The sequence below is a fragment of the Perna viridis genome, chromosome 11 (assembly GCF_037379345.1).
Source record: "Perna viridis isolate PV_CMFRI_1.1 ecotype Kerala chromosome 11, ASM3737934v1, whole genome shotgun sequence".
NCBI lineage: Eukaryota > Metazoa > Mollusca > Bivalvia > Mytilida > Mytilidae > Perna > Perna viridis.
This window is the reverse complement of record NC_142455.1, coordinates 2,532,402-2,555,792: the sequence shown is the minus strand read 5'-3', so window position 1 is coordinate 2,555,792 and position 23,391 is coordinate 2,532,402. Positions and strand designations below refer to the sequence as shown.

At 32.7% G+C, this 23,391-nt stretch overlaps 1 protein-coding gene and 1 pseudogene across 1 annotated transcript; both read right to left on the bottom strand.

The window, feature by feature from the left end:
* Positions 1 to 8,291: 8,291 nt before the first annotated feature.
* Positions 8,292 to 9,840, bottom strand: LOC148602314 (neuronal acetylcholine receptor subunit alpha-4-like). The gene has a single exon (XM_088553435.1). The coding sequence runs from the start codon at positions 9,711 to 9,713 to the stop codon at positions 8,466 to 8,468; it is 1,248 nt and encodes a 415-aa protein (XP_088409561.1). The 5' UTR covers positions 9,714 to 9,840; the 3' UTR covers positions 8,292 to 8,465.
* A 5,486-nt stretch (positions 9,841 to 15,326) lies between these two features.
* Positions 15,327 to 16,965, bottom strand: LOC148602313 (acetylcholine receptor subunit beta-type lev-1-like; annotated as a pseudogene).
* Between the last annotated feature and the right edge of the window lie 6,426 nt (positions 16,966 to 23,391).

Below are 23,391 nucleotides of genomic sequence, written 5' to 3'. Positions count from 1 at the left end.
ACCTGAACTAATAGTATGGATATGAGGAAAGCATCCGGCAGAGGTTAACACATTAACCCTTATCAAAAGCAAAGTATTGATCCATCAAATTATCCGCTTTCGGTAGTGGAGAGGTTCGCGTTATTTGTAAACCACCGATAATTACACCTAAATTTAACACCTTTAACTAAAGGGCTTTAATAAGATTAATTTTTCAATAAATATAGTAACACATATCATGAACTAAATTTCACAGGTTGTGGTCATATTTGTAATGTCTTTTCAAGGTATCATGTCGAAGGCATTAAAGAATCAAATTAAATTTATATCTTTTTGGTAAAGACTGGTATCAATTTAATTTTAAAGAGAGAGAAAACCAGCAAGCGTAGAGAATTTGAAGAAATCAAACGCTCAAAAGCTATGCTTAACTGAATGAAACACTACTTGAACTAGGAAAAAATGTCTCATTTCAACTTAATTTCCGAGTTTTTGAGTGTGTATTGTGACCGTTTTTTTCTGAAATGTAATACATTAAGGCACAGGTAGTTTAACTGAGGTTTCCGGAATATTTTAATGTAGCATCAACCGCAATTATACAATTCCTATCTCTATGGGTTATGAAACGACTCTTCATTCACATCATGTTTGAGAATCACTTTTTTCTTTTGCGGGAACCAGAGAACCAGGATTAGAACGGTAATAAGAACATAATACAGTAATTCGAAAATGCAAAAAGTTTCTATTCTATTTTAGTGTCATTTACTGAATAATCTTTTGATAATGACTACTACAGTACTTTCCATATGTATAACGATAATAGATATGGTGAATACATTTATATCTCTTAGGGAGGCTGGCCTAGAGTAGAGTTCGTTTAAACGCTCGATAGACGAACGCTCGAAGAGTGCGTTTAAACCCACAAAAGACTAACGATGAAAAATAATAATATTAACAAATAATGACGAAACAAAAAATTAATAATTGAATTAAAGAAAATATTCAAATTAAATATTATAAATTTAACAGTTGAATAAAGGAAATAATCAAAGTACAAAAATAAACGAACGCTCACAGCGTGCGTTTAAACGAACGCTTCTGTCGTGCGTTCATCGTGCGTTTTATCGAAAACAAAACGATGTGTAAAAGAACGATAAACGAAGCACGAACGCTAAAATTGGAAAAGTGAACGTTTCAAAGAGTGTAGTAGTAATACTAAATAATATCAAATAACGACGAACAAATAACTCACCCTTTTATAAAAGTATTTGTACTCAGATGCTGTATAGTTTATCAACGCAAATTATAGGACACGTTTTAATCAAAATTGCTAACTTCCCAGGTTGTGTCTATCAAATCTGACTTCCTTAACTTAACGATGTTTTTTTACATGTCTCGTATTGGTAACATAAACACACATATAATAAATGCTATCATGAAAAGTTATTAGTAGAACCTCTGTTCAAGTTTTCTTTGTTCAAGGTAGAGCAATACACATGCCATAGTTGTAGTTATGAATTTGAGCTGGGTCTCGGATACTTATGCAGAGCAATGGCATCAGAATTAACTTGTATACAAAAGCTAATAACAAACGCAAGTTTTTCACCGAACGTTAAAGTTTTAACCGAGTACTCGCGAGTATCATGGCCGAATATTCGAGTATAAAACTTTATATCTCAAGCCACCCCTATCAGAAACTATAATGGAATGGAAAAAAGGAATAGACTTTTTAATATCAAACATTAGGTACAAATGATCAAGAAAGTAAGAAACTCGAAGCAGTGGCAGACATGATTATTGAATTATTGATAAGCTCAAATCATTGATTACAATAAAAAATGATGGAAATTCATTCAATACTACCTCATATATTTTGTAACAGGAGCAAAATTGTTAGGGATATTTTCAAACCAACACACACAGCATGTAAATTCCAAAATCCATAAAACGAATTCTTTTTTTACAATATGAATTCAAATTTACATATATCTTCAATTATATGCGCATCTTGCAATGATCATAAATACTCATAAGTAAACTGCAGGAGCATCTTTTGATCAATTATGAAAAAAAGAACAAATGTAAGCTTCATTTGCCGTAGATTTGCTTACCGAGCTTGGACGTCATTGGGTAGCACGATGGGTATATTAAAAGAATCAGGAACTGTTTTTGTTTTGGTTCATGTTAATGCTTACCTCAACGTATTTTTTTTTCATCTTTATTCTTTTGTTTTTGTTTTTGTTTTTTGGGGTTTTTTTTGTTTTTGTTTTGTTTTGTTTTGTTTTTTTGTTTTTTGTTTTTTTTGGGGTTTTTTTTTTTTTGTTATTGCCAAAAGTGTTTCGAACACGTTTGTGTGCTTGGATTTCCCGTCTTTGACATCCACTTTTTCCTTTGCACTTCGGTGATTTCGTTTTTTCTTACAGTACCTGTATGGGATAAACTTCCCGTTTACGGGTTACGGGGCTATGGGGCAATAGAAATTGGGGATAGGGCAATGGAGACTTTGGCATTTACATATTATAATTACAGTATAATTTGGGGTTTAATATTAACTGTTTTGAAAACCGAGTGTCTTAACATCTCATTATCTCAACAATTTAAAGTTAGTGGTCTTGATATTTACTGATATATTCAATGAAAGCCTTGAGGATTATTATTGAGCTGCTATTCAAAACAAATTGTATTTTGTTTTCTGTTAATGAGTTAAAGTTTTCATTTTTACTTTTAAGCTTAGTAATTAGTTCTTTTCTAATTGTAGGTTGGGCAATAAATAAAGTAGTGCAATTCACCTTCTATTTGCCCAGTGGTACATTTTGTGCAAATTCTGTTATTTTGAGGGATATTTTTATAACGACCTTTCTCTATTGCTAGAGAGTCGGCACTTATTCTATATTTACAAATTGTTGACCTATCAGACTTGTATCTACATAGGAAGGCCTTTGGTTTTATCTATAGATAGTTTTAAAGAAAGATAATTTATTGCATTCACCTATACTACTATTTTGGTTTTGTATGGTTTGATCACGGAGTCTTTGTTTGATATCAGACATTTTTATCAATTAAGTAGCCAAAACCAAGTTTATTTATCCATAATTTAATTGTTGTTATCCATTTATATGAATCCGGGATATTTGTATATATTTTGTTTACAATGTATTCGCTGAATTAGAGATATGTTTTATTGCTAGTATTTCTCTTTTAAAGTATGTCTATTAAGCTCAGTTAAGCATGCAACATTTGTTGCTTTACCATGTATTCCTAAAATTTCTTTAATACATTTTATATGTAAGTGTTCAAATGGGTCAGTATCATTAAGATTGAAGTATGCACCCCACACTTCACATCCATATAATGTAATTGGACTTACAAGTGAGTCAAATAGTTTTCCCAATAGACAACTAGCATTATTAAGTCCCATGGCTTTCTTAATTTTGAACCAGGCTTTCCGGCCCTTTTCCATTAATAGTTTTGTGGACACATTTTCATTACAATTATATTTAAAAGTTATTCCAAGATAGCAGTATGTTTTTTTACAGTTTCAGTATAGGTATTATTGATTTTAAAACTGTTTAATTTGAATTGAAGACCATTATTTTAGAATTTTGTTCTTATACGTCTAGTTTCCATTATGAACATATTTTTTCTAATACGTCTAGAGATTTTTGTAGACCACTTCCGGTGTTGGACAGTAAAATAATAAAGTCTGTATACATAGTAATATAATATAATAATAATAGTAATATCAGAACAACTGGATCAGTTTGAGATTCATTTAGATTTGTTACAAGATCATTGATGTATAGATTAAATAAAATGGGTCTCAGAACATCCCCTTGTTTACTCCACATCTTGATACAAATGTTCTACCTAGGCCTTGTTTGAACTTGATTTTGCAATTAGGGTCTCTATACATTGAAAATATATTAAAAATTTGGGTAGGGAATTTACTTTTACAAAGTTTATAAAATAAACTTTCTGGCCATACTTTGTCGATAGCCTTGATCTTAGTCTTTGATCTATAAATTCTGTAAAAACTTTCTTTTTCTTTGTTTTACATACATCGAATATTGACTTGATTGTAAAGATGTGGTCAGTAGTTCTGCACTTTTCTTTAAATCCAATTTGATTTTCGCAAATGAGATTATTATTATTTATGAATTTCATGATTATAGTTAATATAATTTAATTAAAAAGTTTTCCTAGGTTGGAAGTTAATGAAATTCCTCTGCAGTTTGATGGATTCATTTTATCTCCTTTATCAAAGACATAGCTTTCGTTCAATTGTTTTTGGAAAACACCCCTCTTTGAATATTACATTGAAAACTTTTAGAAGTGTATACCATATTTAAGCATTTCATTAGAGATTAAGTTACTTGAAGTAGATTTCCCATTTTTAAAGGTTTTGACTGCTTTCATGATCTCATCTTTTGTTATAGGGTCATCATATGGACTTTTCCTTTGAATATTTAGATTTTATTTATATCATCAATATATTTTCCTAATTGCTCTTTTATAGAATTGTGCAAATAATTATTTGGGGTACGTTCAGAATGTTGATATTTTCAAAAAAAAAAGTAGTAAAATCTTCCTTATTGATAACATCGTCATTGTGTCAGTACATGAATTATTCAGTCGATTGATCATGCTCCAAAATGTTTTAGAGTCGTTGGTCAGGTTTGAATATATATCATCGCAAATTTGCAAATTATTGTCGGTATTAAGACAGGAAGGAGTAGAACTTACTTCTGTAAGTGTCATTATTTGGGTATTTATTTACAAGTGAAAGATATTTTTACAGTGTTTCTGAGCTCATGGAATGCATCAGAGAACCATTCTTTCTTTTTCTTTTTAGATTTTTGGTTTTGCTGTATATTTTTCCTTTAAAAAATATTGCTGAAATTTTACCAATAACAAATTTAAAACTTTCACAATAAACTAGCTAATGCCACTTTAAATATGTACTTTTATATATACCTTACATAGATGGATAGCTCTACTCCTAGCACTTAATCAAAATTTATTTCAAAAGAAAAATAGAAAACTTATTATTTAAAAGATATCTTTGGATTGAGAATCTTAAAACACAAATACTTTTTTGGGTCCACTTTTAACTGTAGCTTATAAATACAGATATGCATGTACCTTTGTTAAAGAGTAATCAAGGGAACCAAGGTTATAGCGGTAATCAAAAGAATGTAATCCAGGGACAAAGACCAGACATGGAAAACAGACATACACAACAAAGAACATAAAGTAACTAAAATCATACATACAAAGTAATAAAAGCAAAGGAGCAACTTGGACTCAAATAAAAACTGGGAGCATGGACCAGGTGCATCGGTAGGTAAACGTCCTCTGCTTTTCTAGAAACACCCTCCGAGGTGTTCATAAAAAGTCAAGTATAATGTTTATGCCATTCAAGAGCTATAGAGTGATATTTCCAGGTTCCTTTGCGAATTCCCTTGTAATATAACCACTACAACAGGGTTACAACAGAAGTTTTATGGGCTTCTTGAATAGGATAATGTTGTCATCACAACAGAAATTTTATGGGCTTCTTGAATAGGATAATGTTGTCATCACAACAGAAATTTTATGGTTGTCATTATGAACTAGTTCATCGTTATTGTGTATTCATCTGCATCATAAACACTTATTTGTTGATCGTGTCAGTGTGTTTCTTTCCCCATTCGTCTACCATGGAGGTAACATTTTATGAGCAACTCGGCGGGTATTTCTGGAAAAGCAGAGGACGCTTACCCTACCATTGAATATAGTCCATGTCTCCGTTTTTATTACATTCGAGGTTTCTTATTATTTTTGTTTCTTTGTGTATGTTATTTAAGGTTCCAAACCTCTTTGTTGTATGAGTTTGTTTTCCTTATCAATTCTTTGACCTTTGAATGTATTTATTGATTTTCACTCATATCGTGGTTCTCTTGATGACTTCTATGTATCCTACTATTTGTACATTAATGTTATTATTTAATTACTACTATGTAAGTGGGTCAAGAGCTCTACTATATAAGTATATTGTATACCTGTACCTGTATAAGTAATGACCCAGTATGAAGACCAATTAAGCCAATAAGATACCCGGAAACATCATTATTGTATGCTTAATAAGATGTTCGCACATTTTAGAATAGACGTTTAGGACTAATTATTAGTTAATCTGCCTTAAAATTTTCATTATTGTCTTCTTTCTAATATGGAATATCACATTTACTTGGTAAAGTCTTATTTTAATGAACCGCTTTTTGTAGTAAATGATAACCATTAGAAATATCCGTGTGCCTCCATAAAAAATGAATGATCAAGTATTACTTGCATGTAAAATCTACTATGAAATCAAATTTCCATAATTTTACATTCTCATGAATTTGATAAAAACCATTTATATTTTTGATAGAAGTGGAATTGGAAAAACAAATGAAACTGGGAACGTGAAATTATTCTATTATATTTTACGCATAGTTAACTGTGAGTGCAGATGTAGTCATGGACAAAAAAAAGAAGCGATTAGGCACTTGTCACGGAGACATGACATTCTTTCGTACTTCAGAATTCTACACAGTCAAAATTATTTCACATGATTTTCACCTGAATTGAACAAATAAACTTTGTGACAGAGTTCACGTGAAAATCAGGTGAATCGAACCTTCACGTGAAATTCACGTGAATTGTTCACATGAAAGTCGTGTTAAGTGAAATTCACGTGAAAATATTTGTTGATTTCCGCTCGAATCTTCATACAATTGATTATTCTTTAACTTGTGCATTAAGTACAGTTTTTTTAAGATCTACAAATTAACATAATGTGTACAAAATAATGCTTGCCAAATGTTTCCAGAACAGATCCTACTCGATTTTTTTACTTTTTGTCCTCTGTGCCTTCCCTAGATTTTTTTCTTTCGAAGTCATTTTTTTATGTCTGTTGACCTTTTAGTTTTTTTTCCAGAGTTTTGGTTTTTCAACCTTTACTTTTGCTTTTCGACGATAAAATTTGGTTAATTTTTCATCGGTAACATGTAAAAATTGACATAATTCTGCCTGGTTATTCATTGTTAGCGTCTGTTATTATTGTTAAAAATTAAATGATATAATACTAAACAATTTATCAAAAATTATCAAAAACATAGACAACAATTGTAAATCCTGAAACTTGTTAAACATTTCCTTGGTGTACATCAGAAATGTAAAAAACGTCATTCATCATAAACTTTTGTTCACGATTCTAGTTAAAGTTCAGTTATATCAGTTTCCGTTTACCTCGAGAAAATGAAAACAGATCCGACGTGTCAATCATTAAACTCAATGAGATTACATATTTATTAAGCAACGCAACGCTACGAATTTTATACCGGGTGTAAATATCGTTCGTATGTGTTTTATTTATTTATTTATTTATTTACTTTTGTGTGTTTGTTTTTTGTTGGTTTTTCGTTTTTGTTTTTGTTTTTATTTTATTTTATATTTTTATTTATTTGTTTATTTTTTTGGTTTGCTTTTTAAGTCAAACAACTGTTATAGTGCATGTGTGCTGTCTCGTTTTCCTTATCTGTCTATATTGGGTACGTCGATCATCTCTATATCCGTTCAGCCACGGTTTAAAATTTTGATGTGTCTGCACTGTCCTTCTATTTCAATCGTGCTTCGGTACCATTTTCGATATACTGAAGTGAAACTAAGATCATTAGCATTGGGTATCCATACCATTACCTATACATGAAATGTGACACGCTAGCTAAATTCTAGAAAGTTAAAATTTAAAATGAGCATATTTATACATTTTTAAAGAATTCATTTAAATAGAAAGATTACTAAACAGTCAAAAGAAAGATATTGATCATACCATGCAGAAAGTATGCAACTAAAGTACAACTCCATCTAAAAATAAATGTTCTACCTATTTGATATGTAGCTTATATTTTAAGTAGGAGTCCATATATATATAATTATATATAAAATTCATACACCGCCTATGGAACGGTGATTTATAATTAGAAAAACGATCAGACGATGCTTTTAGTTATTTTGTGTTATGCTCGTTTTCCTGTCACATCTTTAGTTTTTATTTGAAGTCTACGTACTTGGTATACTACACTGTGTATGTAGATTATATTTGTTGCATGTTTGAAGGGTTTGATAATGTAAAGTATTTTATATTTTTAAGTATTTGAACCTTTGTTCACGATTCGGTATTAATTTTCCGATATCTAATAGAACCCTTAGTTGTATTGTGAAAAAGGATTCGATTTTTGCTAAAATTAACCATTCTTCAAGATATTGTATTCATTTGTCTGGTAACCGGATGCAAACTTTACATATCTTTATTTCTTAATTATAACATAGATACATGTATTACTGTATTTCTTTTCACATGAAATCTGTAGCACAAGGATCATTTTAACACAGAAAAAAAATTAATCTGTTATACATTTCATACCCAATCATTTTTATACGAATTCCTTTTATCTCTGTTGACCTCATGACCTTGTTCCAACATAAATGTCGACAAAGTAAGCCACATTTCCAGCAATAAACATAATAAGGTAACCAAACATATTGATTATGTCAAAAACTCGAGCAGCGTCAGGCCATGCCACTTCTTCATCTTCCAGTGTATCTGTAGAGTCGATATTTTTTTTTTCCGGAAGTGGTTCTAAGACATCTTTTGATGAGTCGTCTGTAACCTTGTTGCTTCGCCTGCAGCACCTCCTTTCAAAAATCACTAGTTTCCGTACCCATTTAGGAATAACTAGTTCTGGTTTGTAGTATATTCGACAACTGATAATCACGGATATAAGAATCATTCCGCTCATCATTAGATCAATCATGAGAATGATACAAATGGACGACAGCCTCGGTTCGGCAGTTGCTGGAAGTAGTCCCTGGGCAATAGTTAGATACACAACAACAGCAAGCAAAAGTGTTATACAAAATCCTATTCGCTCGCCTGATTCCTGGGGTAAAAGGAAAACTGCAATATTTAGCAGTGCGAGTAGAATTGCGGGAAGAAGTAAGGTTGCCAATAAAAATAATGGCCGACGAGAAAATGCTATCCTAAACGAAACACTTGAGGACGTCGTTAAACTATTTGTAATAATAACACTGGAATTCGTTAGCGCCCATTCACTGTTTTCATTATAAACCGTAGTTTGTACTGTAGTATAAGAAGAATTGAGGAGGATATCATACCCACTGTAACCCCATGTAAGTATGCTCAGTTCGCACTCTTGTTTATCGAATGGAAAATATGTAGTGTCAATGTTACAGGAAAATTTCAAATTTTGTCCTGGATACCACGATACGTTGCCATCATAGACAATATTTGCGAGAAGTCCATTAATCCCAAGAAACTTCATTTCATTCGCGGAATTGGAATTGATAAGTGGCGGTTTCCAAATAGTTTCTTCTGGTAATTGTATGTAATATATATTATTATAAGCCATTCCGTCCCATGCCATGTTGGGATCATTCCATGCGACTTCAAAATATCCGGTGAGAGAAACTGTTCCTTCTACGGCATTGATTTCTTGAAGATTGAGAAGAAAAAAATCAATAGATACCTCAGTCGGTAATGCAGTATTGGTGTGAGGTCTCAGGTTTTTGTTGCGACCGGATGTTAAAAATGTGTATAGTGAGTTTGAATCATTGTATGTCCCAGCAGCTATAGTGTTAACATGGGCATTTATAGAAACGAACAAAACCAGTAGTCGGTAAAAGTATTCCATTGTTATATTGTGAATATTGTGCTTACAACCAAGTTCTAAATTATGACTTTAATTATGAAGATTACAAAAAAGTCACGCAAGAGCGTTTGATAAGTTTGCACCTCTGTGTTGCACAGTATATTTAAATGAACGCAATTGATATGTATTGATCCCTTTGTTAGAATTGAAAAGGTTATATACAAACTTGTCACGTCCGATATGAGTGGAACAAAAACTCGAAATTCAAACCACTGGTGTATTATATCATGATCAATTCATATAAAATTTTAAAGGTGAACACTTGTATCAAGATCTTAAATTTCGCAATACCCACTAGATTGGAAAACTGACAATATGGAAACCCAATGAAGTGTAAATTTAAATCACAACGAAAAAGATTGTTCTAAAGAAAAAAAAGTACTGTATAAAAATACAAATTAATTATGGAAATATTATAAACATAACGCCTGCAGAAAGGGGTGATATGCCTGAGTAACTCACGAGGATGATAAATTTACTGAGTAAGTTAATTGGAGTAATACACAAGGATGATATCATCTCTGAGTGTGCTAATCTACCTAACACTGGAGAAGGTATATTTCCTGGTTGTGTTAATCAGTGTATCACTCTCTTCTGCAAGCAATATGAGTTATATTATACTGAATACTCTTTTTGATGCATCGCATTAATGTATAACCTTTAATAAACCTTTCAGAAAATAAACTCTGTTTATTGTTGCAGTTTTTCAGATATAGTAATTGCCAGACTGGAATGTTATAAGCAAGTAGCATTTGGTCTCTCTACCAAAGACAATGATTGTGATTTACCGTCTATGTACTGTTCCCCATTTTCAGTTAAAACCCCGACTAAAAAACATGCATCGTTGTTTCTCAAAAAAACATGGTACAACCAGTTACAAATATATAGGTCTTGATAGAGATTCCTTATACTTTGAAAAAAGAATACCAAATCATCTTTCAAATATACACAGGAAGATGTTGCCAGTGGGAACAACTTATGCTCCTCTACTTGCAGACCTATTCCTTGACTCTTATGAGACTGACTTTATAGCTGATCTGATCCGAAAGAAAGAATATTGTTTAGCTAGATCCTTTGATCTCAGTTTCCGCTATATAGATGACGTATATATATCTTTAAACAATCCTAGTTTCAGAGATTTGATACATTGCATCTGCCCAAAAGAACTTGAGATAAAGGATACTAAAGACACTCATATACTGACCTACACTTAGAGATCGATGGTAAGGGTAACTATTGACCACATTTTACGACAATCGTGATGACTTTTATGTATCGCGCTAGACTTCTTACGATTAGGCTTCTGGAACAGTGTTATGTTGCTTCAAGATTCAAAATATCACTACATATGTTTAACAGTAAATTAGGAACTCGGACTCTAATAAAAACTGGGAGCATGGACCAGGTCACCGGAAGGGTAAGCGTCCTCTGCTTTTCTAGAAACACCTGCTGAGTTGCTCATAAAAAGTCAAGTCCGGTCTAGACGTATTTATGAGGAGTGAACTGATTTGTCACATATAATGTATGATTTATCTCCGAGATCGCGTTCAGTTGAAATTTATCTCTATTTTATGATGAAACTACAATGAATTTCATATAATTAATAAATCGATTAAGTGACGCTTAAAGATGTTGATTTCTGCTAACATTTTAAATCAGATTTTGTGAAAAAGATTTTGTGTGTTTCCAACGAAAATTCACTCATGTCTGATTCTTATAGAGAGTAATACAAAAGGGTTAGTTATATGGACCATGAAGTGTGAAAGAATGTTTGTGATTGGTTCATAGTATAGAAAGTAAATAGACCTTAATCATGTATCCGCTCATAGTAATAACTCTTATCAAAAATACATATAGAATGAAAAATCATTAACTACGCAGACTTTCTCCTACCGCTCAAGACTTCTTATAATTAGGCTTCTGGAACAAAAAAAGTTCGAAGTCATCACTACATAAGCTTTATAGTCGTCATTATGAACCCTAATGTGGATCGTTGTGGTGTATATATCTGCACCATGAGAACCGATCTGTTCACAATTTTACAGTTTTCCTTTCTTCTTTCGTTTATCCCGGATATGAAAATTCGCAGTCTAACGATAAACCTGGTTCCTGTTCAAGAGTTTACTTGAGTCCGGGTTGCCCATTTACTTTTGTTTCTTTGGTTTTTTTGGGGTTTTTTTGTACGAGTTATTTTCATTAATTATGTCCTTTGATGTGTGTATCGATTTTCCCTTTCAAGTCTTTATCCTTGAAATATTCATGTATAATTTCGATTTGCGCTCGGGTATTGGTTGCATATGCTTTATTTATGATATGGAAAAATTGGATAAAAAATATATAACCTTAACACATGAAATTATTATTTGTTTTTAAATACGAAAAATTACTTTATAAACGGTCCACTTGTTTTTGTTTTTTTTTTTTTTTTTTTTTTTTTTTTTTTAAACTTGTGTTTGCTTTGTTTTGTTTCTTATTTTATTTTATTTTTTTTTAATTTTTTGCGAAATGCTATGTAAATGTTATGTTTTATGATATTAGTTAAAGATCTGTAATCACAAAACTTTCACCAATTTTATCAAGTTTGATAATGCAATTGCACGCCATTATGGTATTCGGTATATTTGTTTTCCTTTTTGTTGATCGATTTTTTTACGTAGGTATTGTGCGTATTGTACTATTGTGGTAGTGGTAATGTGCATGTGATATCTTTTTTAGTGATTTTTGTAGGTTTGGCAATCCACGACTTTTGTTCCGAAGGAAAAAGGTATTTCTCTTTCATTTGCATGATGGAGTTTACAAATTAATGAATTTAAGATCTACGAACTAACAGTTTTCCTATACAACGACCACAATACGAACAAAAGTACTTGATCAGCAAAACACACTGACTAGTAATAGAAGTGTATAATTTGCATTTCATTCTTTTATATGATTTTATCCTATCATCATGGAATTATACTATAGATACCTGTAGATTGTAGACGAATTTACTTATACCTGATAACCACCAGAAATAACCGTCAAAGTGTTTGTAAAGTTTGCCTTTTTAAGATATTGATTTGTCAAATTTAGTTGAAATGCACTATGGAATAATGACGGGAAAATTATCCTGCCCTCTTTCTCTATATAAGCAGTCAAAAAATATCAACGTCACAGATGCTTCAGGATAAACCTAAATAGCTTTATGGTTGTGTTCTAGATTTACTGAATATGTTTTGGGCAAAAGTGACTAAATTGGGGAAATTGACGTGCCACTGATTGTCTGATTCTTACACAGAATGGTATTTAAATCATTTTAATTTGTGTATGAACTTAATATTGATTGTCACATGATTGTATTACTTATGCGAAATAAAATTAACTTCATAAACCAGTGATTTTTATATTAAAGTCCGTTATCATTTTTTTACAAAATTTGCGCTCAATTTTATCACAAATTCCAGTCGGACTACACACACTGTGCTTTAAAAAAAAACTGTTTAAACATACCACTCCCCTTTATGAAGAAGACTAATCATATGTAAAATTAATTTCTAAAACAGGTTTGACTTTTTGCTGGACATTTCCTATGAATCTACAAAAGATAACAAAATAAATAAATAAATACCGTAGGTTTCACTTGATACGGTCCACCCATTTGAAATATAAATCATCTATGGTGTATTGGTGAGTATTGTCCTTTGGCTATCTTGTCAATTTAAATAGATTTTTCCTTAGTCATTTGGGTAACATTCTGAAACATTAATTTAGTTTATTTTGGCACTTTCTGATAAATTGATTAAAAGACCAAGCGAAATCAAGGCATGATTTCAATATGTAAAAAGGAAAATATATTCGTCCAAAGACGTTTGAATCGATGTTTTTATTTATACGTGAATTGTCAAGCGCTGATATTTAGAAATTTAATTCACCACGAAAAATATTACTGTTTGTGAAAAGAAATCAATAAAGTGACCTGCCTATACAATGTGCCAAATTTTAGATAGTAATCATATTATGCACAGAGTATAGAGCTTGTGTACAGTTCATCTAAACATCATGCATTACATATTTGATTTTAATTAGTAAAGTTAGAATATTTAACAGAGCCCTTCAATACTCCCTGCAATGTTCCATTTTCATAAAAGTGTATAAGGATGTAAAGATTTCCGCAAAACATGTTTGCATAGTTTTACATACTATTTGGGAGTCCATAGGGGTAACTATTTCGCTGTACCTGTGTACAACAATGTTTTTGGACCTACTGGGTGAGGGTTTCCTCGTCGTTTATAATTCATTGACGACACATGGGTGGCCTTAGGCTGACATTTTTTTCCTTCCCGGTGGGGTTGTTGTTTCTTTGACATATTCACTACATCTATTCACGTCATATTTTACCTTTACACATTCTTTTCCAATATACACGAAACGCTAAACCGGAATAGGACCGAGAGATTTATCGCGCTTTAAAATCCGTGAAACCACTATTTAGGATTCTTCATACCTTGTAAAAAACGATTCCAAATCATCTTCCAAATATACCAGAAATGTTTTCAAAAAGCTGGAATTTTTTATCGACACCATATTTGTCCAATTTGGTGGACGCGTTTCTCAACAAACGGTCGGCATTTTGCGCTCCTTCACTCGCTGACATATTCCTTCACTCTTATGAAGCTGAACGTTATAGCTGATCTGATCTTACGGGAGAAACATCGTTAAGTAATATCCTTGTATCTCCGTTTCCTCTATATAGATGACGTATTATCGTTAAACAATTCTAGTTTCGGGGATTTCATACATCGCGATAAAGGATACTACAAACAATGTGAAGTCAACGTCATACCTTGACCTACACTTAGAGATGGAAACTATTGACTAAACTACGATGAAAGCGATGACTTGTCATTCTTTTGTCAACTTTCCATTCATATGTTGCAACAGCCCTTCAACACCTGCGTGTGGAGTTTTCATATCACAACTCATACGTTATGGCAGAGCTTGCTGTAACTACGCAGACTTTTTGTATCTCGCTAGATTTTTTACAATTAGGCTTCTAGAACAGGGTTATTTTGCTAAAAGATTGAAGTCATCACTGGAGAAGTTTCATGGTCGTCACTCGTGGATCGTTACGGTGTATCCATAGGCACCATGAGAACCGATTTAATCAACGTCATAGTTTTTTCTTCCTCTTTCGACCACTCCGGGCGTGACTTTTTAACAAGTCAGCGATTGTATCAAGAAAAGCAGGACACACGCCTACCCTACTGGTGCACCTGGTCCATGCTCCTCATTTTTAGTGGGTCTGACTTGCTCATTTATTTTTGTTGCTTTGTACGTATTATTTTGGTTATTTTATATTCTTCGTTGTGTGTGTCTGTTTTCCATGTCTGGACGTTGTCCTTCTATTATACTCATTTGATGTCCACTAGAATCTTGGTTCTTGATTACTCTTCCACCGAAAAGGATTGTATTCTTGTTTTCGCCATTTGTTATACATGATTTCCTCTATTGTTCTTTTGACTGGTGCCTATAGTTGAATACCTATATATTACTGATGGATTATTCAATATTAATTAGTAATATATCTTTCCACATAATTTTTAAATTTGCAAAGTGTCAGATAAACGAAGGGAAGGGTAGAATGTTAATACGTTTCTCGCCGATTTAGTTTTTATGTCTACATTTTTATCTCTGTTGATCTTATGACATTGTCCTAATATAGATGTAGAGAAAGTACGCCATGCTTCAAGCAATTACTACTGCTGAACTTATGACCTTGTTCCAATATAAATGTCAAGAAAGTACGCCATATTTCCCGCAAGGTACATAATAAGGTAACCAAACATATTAATTATGTCAAAAACTCGGGAAGCTTCTGGCCATGCCACTTCTTCGTCTCCCAGTGTATCTTTAGAGTCGATATTTTCTTTTTCCGGAAGTTGCGCCGAGATAACTTTTGATGAGTCATCTGCAATCCTGTTGCTGCGGGTACAGCACCTCCTTTCAAACATCACTAATTTCCTCACCCATTTCGGAATAAATATTTCCGGTTTGTAGTATATCCGACAACTGATAATCACGGATATAAGAATCATTCCGCTCATCATTAGATCAATCATGAGAATGATACAAATGGACGACAGCCTCGGTTCGGCAGTTGCTGGAAGTAGTCCCTGGGCAATAGTTAGATACACAACAACAGCAAGCAAAAGTGTTATACAAAATCCTATTCGCTCACCTGATTCTTGAGGTAAAAGAAAAAACGGCAATATTTAGAAGTGCAAGTAGAAGTGCTGGAAGAAGTAAGGTTACAAATAAAAATACTGGCCGACGAGTAAATTCTAGCCTAAATTTCACAGATGAGGACATCATTACACCATTTGTTATAATAACGCTGGAACTGGTCAGTGCCCACTCGCTATTTTCATTATAAACCGTAGTTTGTACTGAATTATAAGTAGAATTGAAGACAATTTCATTTCCACTGTACCCCCATGTAAGTATGATTAAATCACATTTTTGTTTGTCGAACGGAAAATATGAAGTGTCAATTTCACAAGAAAATTTCAATTTTTGTCCTGGATACCACGAAATGGTGCCCTCATTGGCGACCCAGGCTAAAAGGCCTTCAATGCCAAGAAACTTCATTTCATTTGCTGAATTAGAATTGATGAGTGGTGGTGTCCAAATTGTTTCTTCTGGTAATTGTAAACTATAGATATTGTTATAAGTCATTCCGTCCCATGACATGTTCGGATCGTTCCATATGACTTGGAAATATCCAGTAAGAGAAACTGTTCTTTCTACAGTGTTGATTTCTTGAAGGTTTATTAGAAAAAAATCAATAAAAACTGCAGTCGGTTTAGTAGTATCGGTGTGAGGTCTCAGGATTTTGTTGCGACCGGATGTTAAAAATGTGTATAATGAGTCCGAATCATTATATGTCCCAGCGAAAATAGTGTTAAGTTGGAAATTTATAGCAAAGAAAGTCACTAGAAGTCTGTACAAATAATATTCCATGGTTATAATTTTGGTTACATATATAAATGTATTCAATTTAGTTCAATTTGAAGTCAGATCTTTAAGAAAAAACATTAGACGAATTCGTATCACCGCCTTACATGTATATTATAACGGAGTTAAATTGTTACATATTTTAATGGTTCCGGCTGTTTGATTCATTCTTTTGTTGCACTTAGTTAGATTTTGAATAGTTTATACGGATAATATTTCCTGTATGATAATCGCAAAAGGCAAAATATGGCCACGTCGAACTAATTAACACTATTATATATCAATATTCGAACGTTCGAAATACCCACTTAATTGAAATTTTGACTTTATTGAAACCCAATGATGTTTCACGGTATTCAATTTCTATTCAAAATCACAACTGATAAAATCGTTTTTAGAGAAAATACTGGATAAACACAATTTTCATAATCATGTGGTTAAAAATAATTCAGAAAGAATCCTCTGTTTACACAAATACAATCAACGACTGACGAGTCAATACTAAAAAAAAGCAGTAAAGAGGGAATAATGTAAAGAGTCCATTAAGCAAGATAGAAATGATCCGAAATGTCGATTCACTAACTGTCTACTATAATTAAGAATAATTGATTATAGCTATTTGTCATCTATTAGATTAGTTTATACAAACATTAATTTACGGTTAGTTGGAGTAAATTGTTCAAGAGTTGAAAAAAGAGAAAAAGGAGACCGACCAATATGGAAATCTTTTCACAGCTTACTTAAAGGTGTGTTTCAAGGCTTTTTGGTGATCTCTGAAAGTATTGCCTTAAGGAGGTAGACCTAGGGTAAGGGACACAACTCTTAAAAATCATTCAAACGTTTGTATTCAGCATTTTACATCAATCTTATGTAAGCATCTAATTAACTTGGATTCATTTTTTTGGCTTTGGTGAAATTGAATATAATATAATACAAACATATCACTGATTTCATGAGTTATGTCCCTTACCCTAGGTCTACCTCCTTAAACGCAGGTGCATTTGTTACGATTCATTGTACCCGTTCTTTTTCTTGCGCATAGTTCTTCTTACCTGGTAAATTCCGGCATTGGGTGGAGTACTCTCCAAAATAAATATTTCTCTATCTTATTCTTCAATAAATTCATGTAGGCCATTTATAACAAAGATAATCTTTAAAATATCAACTACAGCAAGGGAGAGCGACATATACCGTCTAAATACAGTGATTATTAGTGTGAGAAAGTTTTTAAAGTATTCATTTATATGCAAAATATACCTTTTTTTTATTATTATTATTATTATTATTATTTTTAAAATTTTAAATGCAGCTGTCTTTAAAATTATATAATTTAATTTGATAATATAAATATTTGATTAATAAAATGCATAGGGGATTCTATGGGGTTGGGGATTTTTTTCAGAGGTTTTTCAAGGGAGAATAGTGAGTTTTCTGCACGGGGAATGGGCATGGGGACTATGTTGAAATGAATTGTTAATAATATCTGAGCTGAATATTCTCAAACTTTTTTTCTTTTTCATTTACAAGAAAATGAACCATTGCAACATCAAAAGCACGAAAACATATTTTTAATTATATGTAACCACAGTCGAACTTCACTCGCTCGAACTCGGATGGCTCGAACACCCGGGATTTCTCGAACATTCAAGGTACCAAACCTCACTAACTCGAACTCTTCAGCCATTTTGTCAGCTTGGGTAATAAAAAGTGTGAAAAACTGAAACCCTATCATTAATCAGTGTCATTTGAGTTAATTACATGTAATATTTAATTCATCACTAATTAGGTAGTTTTGATAAAACCGATTGAAGTTCGAGAATGTTCCGAAGTCGATATGATGAAACCATGAAAGAAAATCGGATGAAAACAAATTATTGACCAATGAACCCGCACTCTGGACGTTCTTAAAAGAAAATACAGCATTGTTAATGTCCGTAAAGCAACATAATCTTCCGAAAGCGAATGAAAAATATCCACGAACTAACACAACTTCGGGGGAAGTAAGCAATTTCTAACGATAAAATCGAACTCGGACCGCCAACGAAAGAAATCCGGAAATATACGAACTTCAATTTCTCGAACTCCCGGTAACTCGAACACATTTCAATGGTCCCTTGGAGTTCGAGCTACCGAGGTTTGACTGTATTTCAATTAAATTTTTTACAGCATAAGCACAGCCTTTTACCTACCAACAGCATATGATTGATTCGTCTTAATTCAATTTTACTTCAGTTATCATTGAATCGTCCATTAATTACTTTTTATGATATTTTTTTTTTCTCGGGACTTGTTACACACAACTACTTTCGATGTATTTGAGGTGCAATTAATTATTTTTAGTAGTAGTAGTAGTAGTTTGTTTGTTTGTTGGGGTTTAACGTCCGAGCAGCAATATTTCAGCAACATTCAGACGATGAACATGAAATGGATGATAAAATGAACATAAAATGATGATAAAATGAAAAAGGGATGGGACACAAGGACAATGGGGTCTACAAAATTTTAATTGCCACTATAAAAAAAAGAGGGGGTGGGTAAAGTCGGGCAATTTAGCCCCTGTGCCGGAGCGCAAAGGTTCCTACTCCTATCGAATACCATAGTAGGGTTCTTCAACGTGCGAGGGACGTGGCATCTTTCCAAACACGGTGCACCACTATGGTTTGCGGTCAGGTTTTCCGTATTATAGCCTGACAACCCAAGCATGTAACATACCAGGGGCATCCCATTCCACCACCTGGGGCACACATCCCAGTTGCTCTGTGGGCAGAGCGCCTAGCCCCCGGCTAGGTTTCTGAGCACTATTTAGTCGCCTTTTACGACAAGCTTAGCGCTGCTGCAGGCCTAACACCCGGACCTGCACGGGTAGTAGTAGTAGTAGTATAAGTAGTACTACTGCCCCGAGTAGTAGTAGTAGTATTAGTATTATTATTATCATTTTTTGTAGTAGTACTAGTAGTAGTAGTATTTTAATTCCGTCTAGAACAGATAAATTCATGTAGAGGGGCTTTTCATGATAAATTGAAGAAAATTGATGTTACGTGATACCACGGAGAAGAGGATATTATCAATGTTAAAAGCAATATCACTTTGCAAGGAAAGTCAATTAGTCGATCATGCACTCTACATAAATATCTTGGGGTTTTTTTAATGAAGAATCTGAAGTGGACATTACCGGTTGGTAACCATGCCTCGGGCATTTTTTATGATTATGACGTCCTGACATTTAAACTCGTGAAAACATGTTCATTAACAATTAGTATACATTTAGCCCTTTCTTCTCTAAAATGAACACAAACAATCCATATAGGCATGCGGGTACGAGAACACAATTAATTCCCCTTGGTTTTCGTTTTCGAATATAGTTCCAACTTTGGTAGTAGGTACCTTCCACATTTTTTCATATTTTTACTGGAAACTTATTTGCTGAAGTTTTGCCTCTAATTGGTAGAAAATAGGTTAAAATTACAGGGGATTTTTTTTCATTAATCAATTCTGACTAAAAGTTGTGATTTGGTTCAGTGGAAGAAGGTTAAAATTTAGGACTTTTAACTCAGTTCATTTGTCATGTTTACCCCATCTCCGAATTATATGTATTAATTTCAGAAAATGATGGTAAAATTTTCTACAATTTATATATAAAATCCTATTTATACATATCTTTAGGCCAGAGAAGGTTTATTCAGTTTGCGCCGGTGGAATTGTTTTAATCTGCTCAAATGTGTATATTGAAATGCACTTGAAAATTAATTGCGGTCTCGTGCCTGCGTGTATACGATCAACGTTCTAGATGTTGAGCTGTTTAATGAAACATACGGGGTTATTAACAACTCCTTTGACAATAAGCAACCGCGACTCTTTATTCTAGGAATTTTTGTTTGTAATATCACTCAAATATATCGATAGATCAAAATAGTTACAGCTTTATATCTTACTTAAATGACCTATAGCACTTTAATATATAGAGGGAATTAAACTAAGAATCATGCAAATTCTGTGTATCAAAAACAAAATATGTATGCTTTCCAACCATGAATCACATTTTGCATGATTCCTAGCTGGAGTACTACTCAAAATAGAGAATTGACGCTTTTTCTCCTATTTATTATAATGAATAATAAGCGTGTACCTTGGGCACTGAATAATTAAGAATGAGTCTTTATGAAAATTCGGCAGGAGGTGATTCATGCATGGCAAAAAAACCCGCCGATCAGTTTAATTTCTTAGAAACCGGTATAGATCATTTAACCAGTCTTAGTGTTTCATTTGGGGGTTGCGCTTTTGAGATAAAATTAATAGAGATTGTATATGAAATTTGCACTTTGTAAGAGTTATCGTTCTTGATTTGGTTAATTTTATTGGAAAGTTCAAGTGTAGTTTTTTTTTTTTAAGTACACATCTAAATACAGAAAGGGCTATTGTCACATAAAAATATAGCATATGTAGAACAAAAATTCATCGTCTGATCCATGGGTTTGTTCTACACTATATATGAATCACTTTAGCATGGGCAGTGTCTGGATTTTATATGGACTGTTACTTAAGAAACCATCCATGTGAGACCTGAAAGTGTAGTCAATAATGTTAAAAACTTCCTCAAACAGAATTTCAAAAAAAAATGATTTAAATTCATTTTCTGTCAAATTTTTGTTTTAAGTTCATAAACCGATTTAGAAATCAAAAGGGTGGGGTCTTTATGATAAATCTCTGAAACACTGTGAGACAACGACAGACTGAAGAAGAGACCATATCCTGAATATCAGTTGTATTCCATTAACAGAAATGTTCCAGTTTCAGATTCAGTACTAATGCAGGGGTCGGAACCCAATTTTTTGTTAGGAAGTTAATTTCTTTATTTCGTGAACAGTTGAAAATATTCAAACTGTATTTTTTATCAATCTTTTTTCACTTATTTTTCTAGCGCTGTTACCTCATTAAAAGTAGGACAACAGCTGAAAAGGACGAGATACCACGGAAAAACAATTGCTCAATAACCTTGGTTCCCTTGATTACTCTTGAAAAAAAAAAGAAATAGTTTAGCGTTCCGGATCTAGATTCTGTAAATAATTTTTTGTTGATTGTTGATACATATTTTCCTAACTGTACATTCACTGTTCAGCTTTATTTCATAATTAGAATGCTGATAACTTATGCAAAAAGATAGATTTTTTTTAATCTATGTAAATTAAATATTAATTTCGTTTTATCATATCTACCATTTGTTGTAACAGTCGAGTTGTTACAATGTTTCTTTCTTATATAGGTAAAAACGTAAAATGGTATTTAGTTGACCAGTTACTCATACAGATGCGTATACATATAATTCCTTTTTGTTTTATTTCAAAAGCATAGACAGATTATTTTTCCTATTCACTTTTCAGGAGGAAAACAAATCATCTTCCCCCATTTGTTCAAAGTGATTCTATGTCATTATAAGAAACAACCGAAATAACAATAAAACAAGCGTAAATGAGCAATCCTGACTTCATTAAACACTGGGAGCATGGACTAGATTCACCGGTAGGGTAAGCGTCTTCTGGTTTTACCAAAATTGGAAAGGAAAACTGAGTCGCATTGAACACATCGGTTAACATGGTGCAGATGGATACATCATGACAATCAACAAATTCATGATGACTGCCGAATTTTGGGACGAAATACTATGGCGGAGGTCATCATGTGGTACAGATAAATAGATGTATGCATACTGAATTATTCAGTAAAAATGAAGAATATTCTATTTTTAATTTGGTCAAAATATGTATGCCAAAATTAATAGACAACAATAACTTATTCTCAAATAAGCTTTGATTCGCTGATTGTTTCGACGTACGAAAGTTAAATATCGTGCATTTACCAACGAACATTACACGATAAAAAGATAAAAGACCGATTTTCTGAGGGTCCGGTTTGGAGAAGTTTCACTGTAATTTCTTTTTGTTTTTGCTTCGCATGACACGAAATTTAAAAAAAAACTGATAGCAACTTATTTAGCCAATGAAAAAGGAACTAAAAAATAAAACATAAAAAGATCCCATGTAATAAAACAAAATTTAACGGATTTAACGGCAGTTAAAGTACGTCTTTAGTTCACACCCTTCACCAAATTAGACAACATCAATTTTGGTAAGTTCTAGGGTTTATAATTCTCTTTTTATAGCAATTTTAATGCTTAAATGTGAATACAATGTATTTGAAAATGGGAAAAAATCTGAAAACATGCATGTCAAAAACCTACTGCTCCGACAGTATAATTTCATTAAAGTATGCTTTCTCTATTTGAAAACAAATTAATTTGATCTCTGCGTCACTGAATTTGCTCAGACATTTTTTAATAGATTATTAGAAAAAATGACGTTTTTAACAGTTATCTGCCCTTGAAATGTCCGTTTTCAGTGCAATCCAATGAAACTGTAACTCAGTGGTCCAGCATGTTATTGCAAATCTTGTCTGTCTTTCCTTGGTTCTGACTGTGCAAATAGAGTATGTAAGTCTCGTCATGTGACCCCGTGATTTCACGAGAATGGGTCATAGTCTACCATTCAAAAGCATGGAGACTTGAGCGTTGAGTTTAGTGTTGAGAGCAAATCATCTTTTTGTGTAAAAAAAATACAGACAAAAAATTACAAATATCTTTTTCTACATGATAAAGATATTAAGAAAAAACATA

Excerpts from the sequence above, each read along its gene's own strand:
- LOC148602314 (XM_088553435.1), bottom strand. The coding sequence starts at position 9,713 with ATGGAATACTTTTACCGACTACTGGTTTTGTTCGTTTCTATAAATGCC.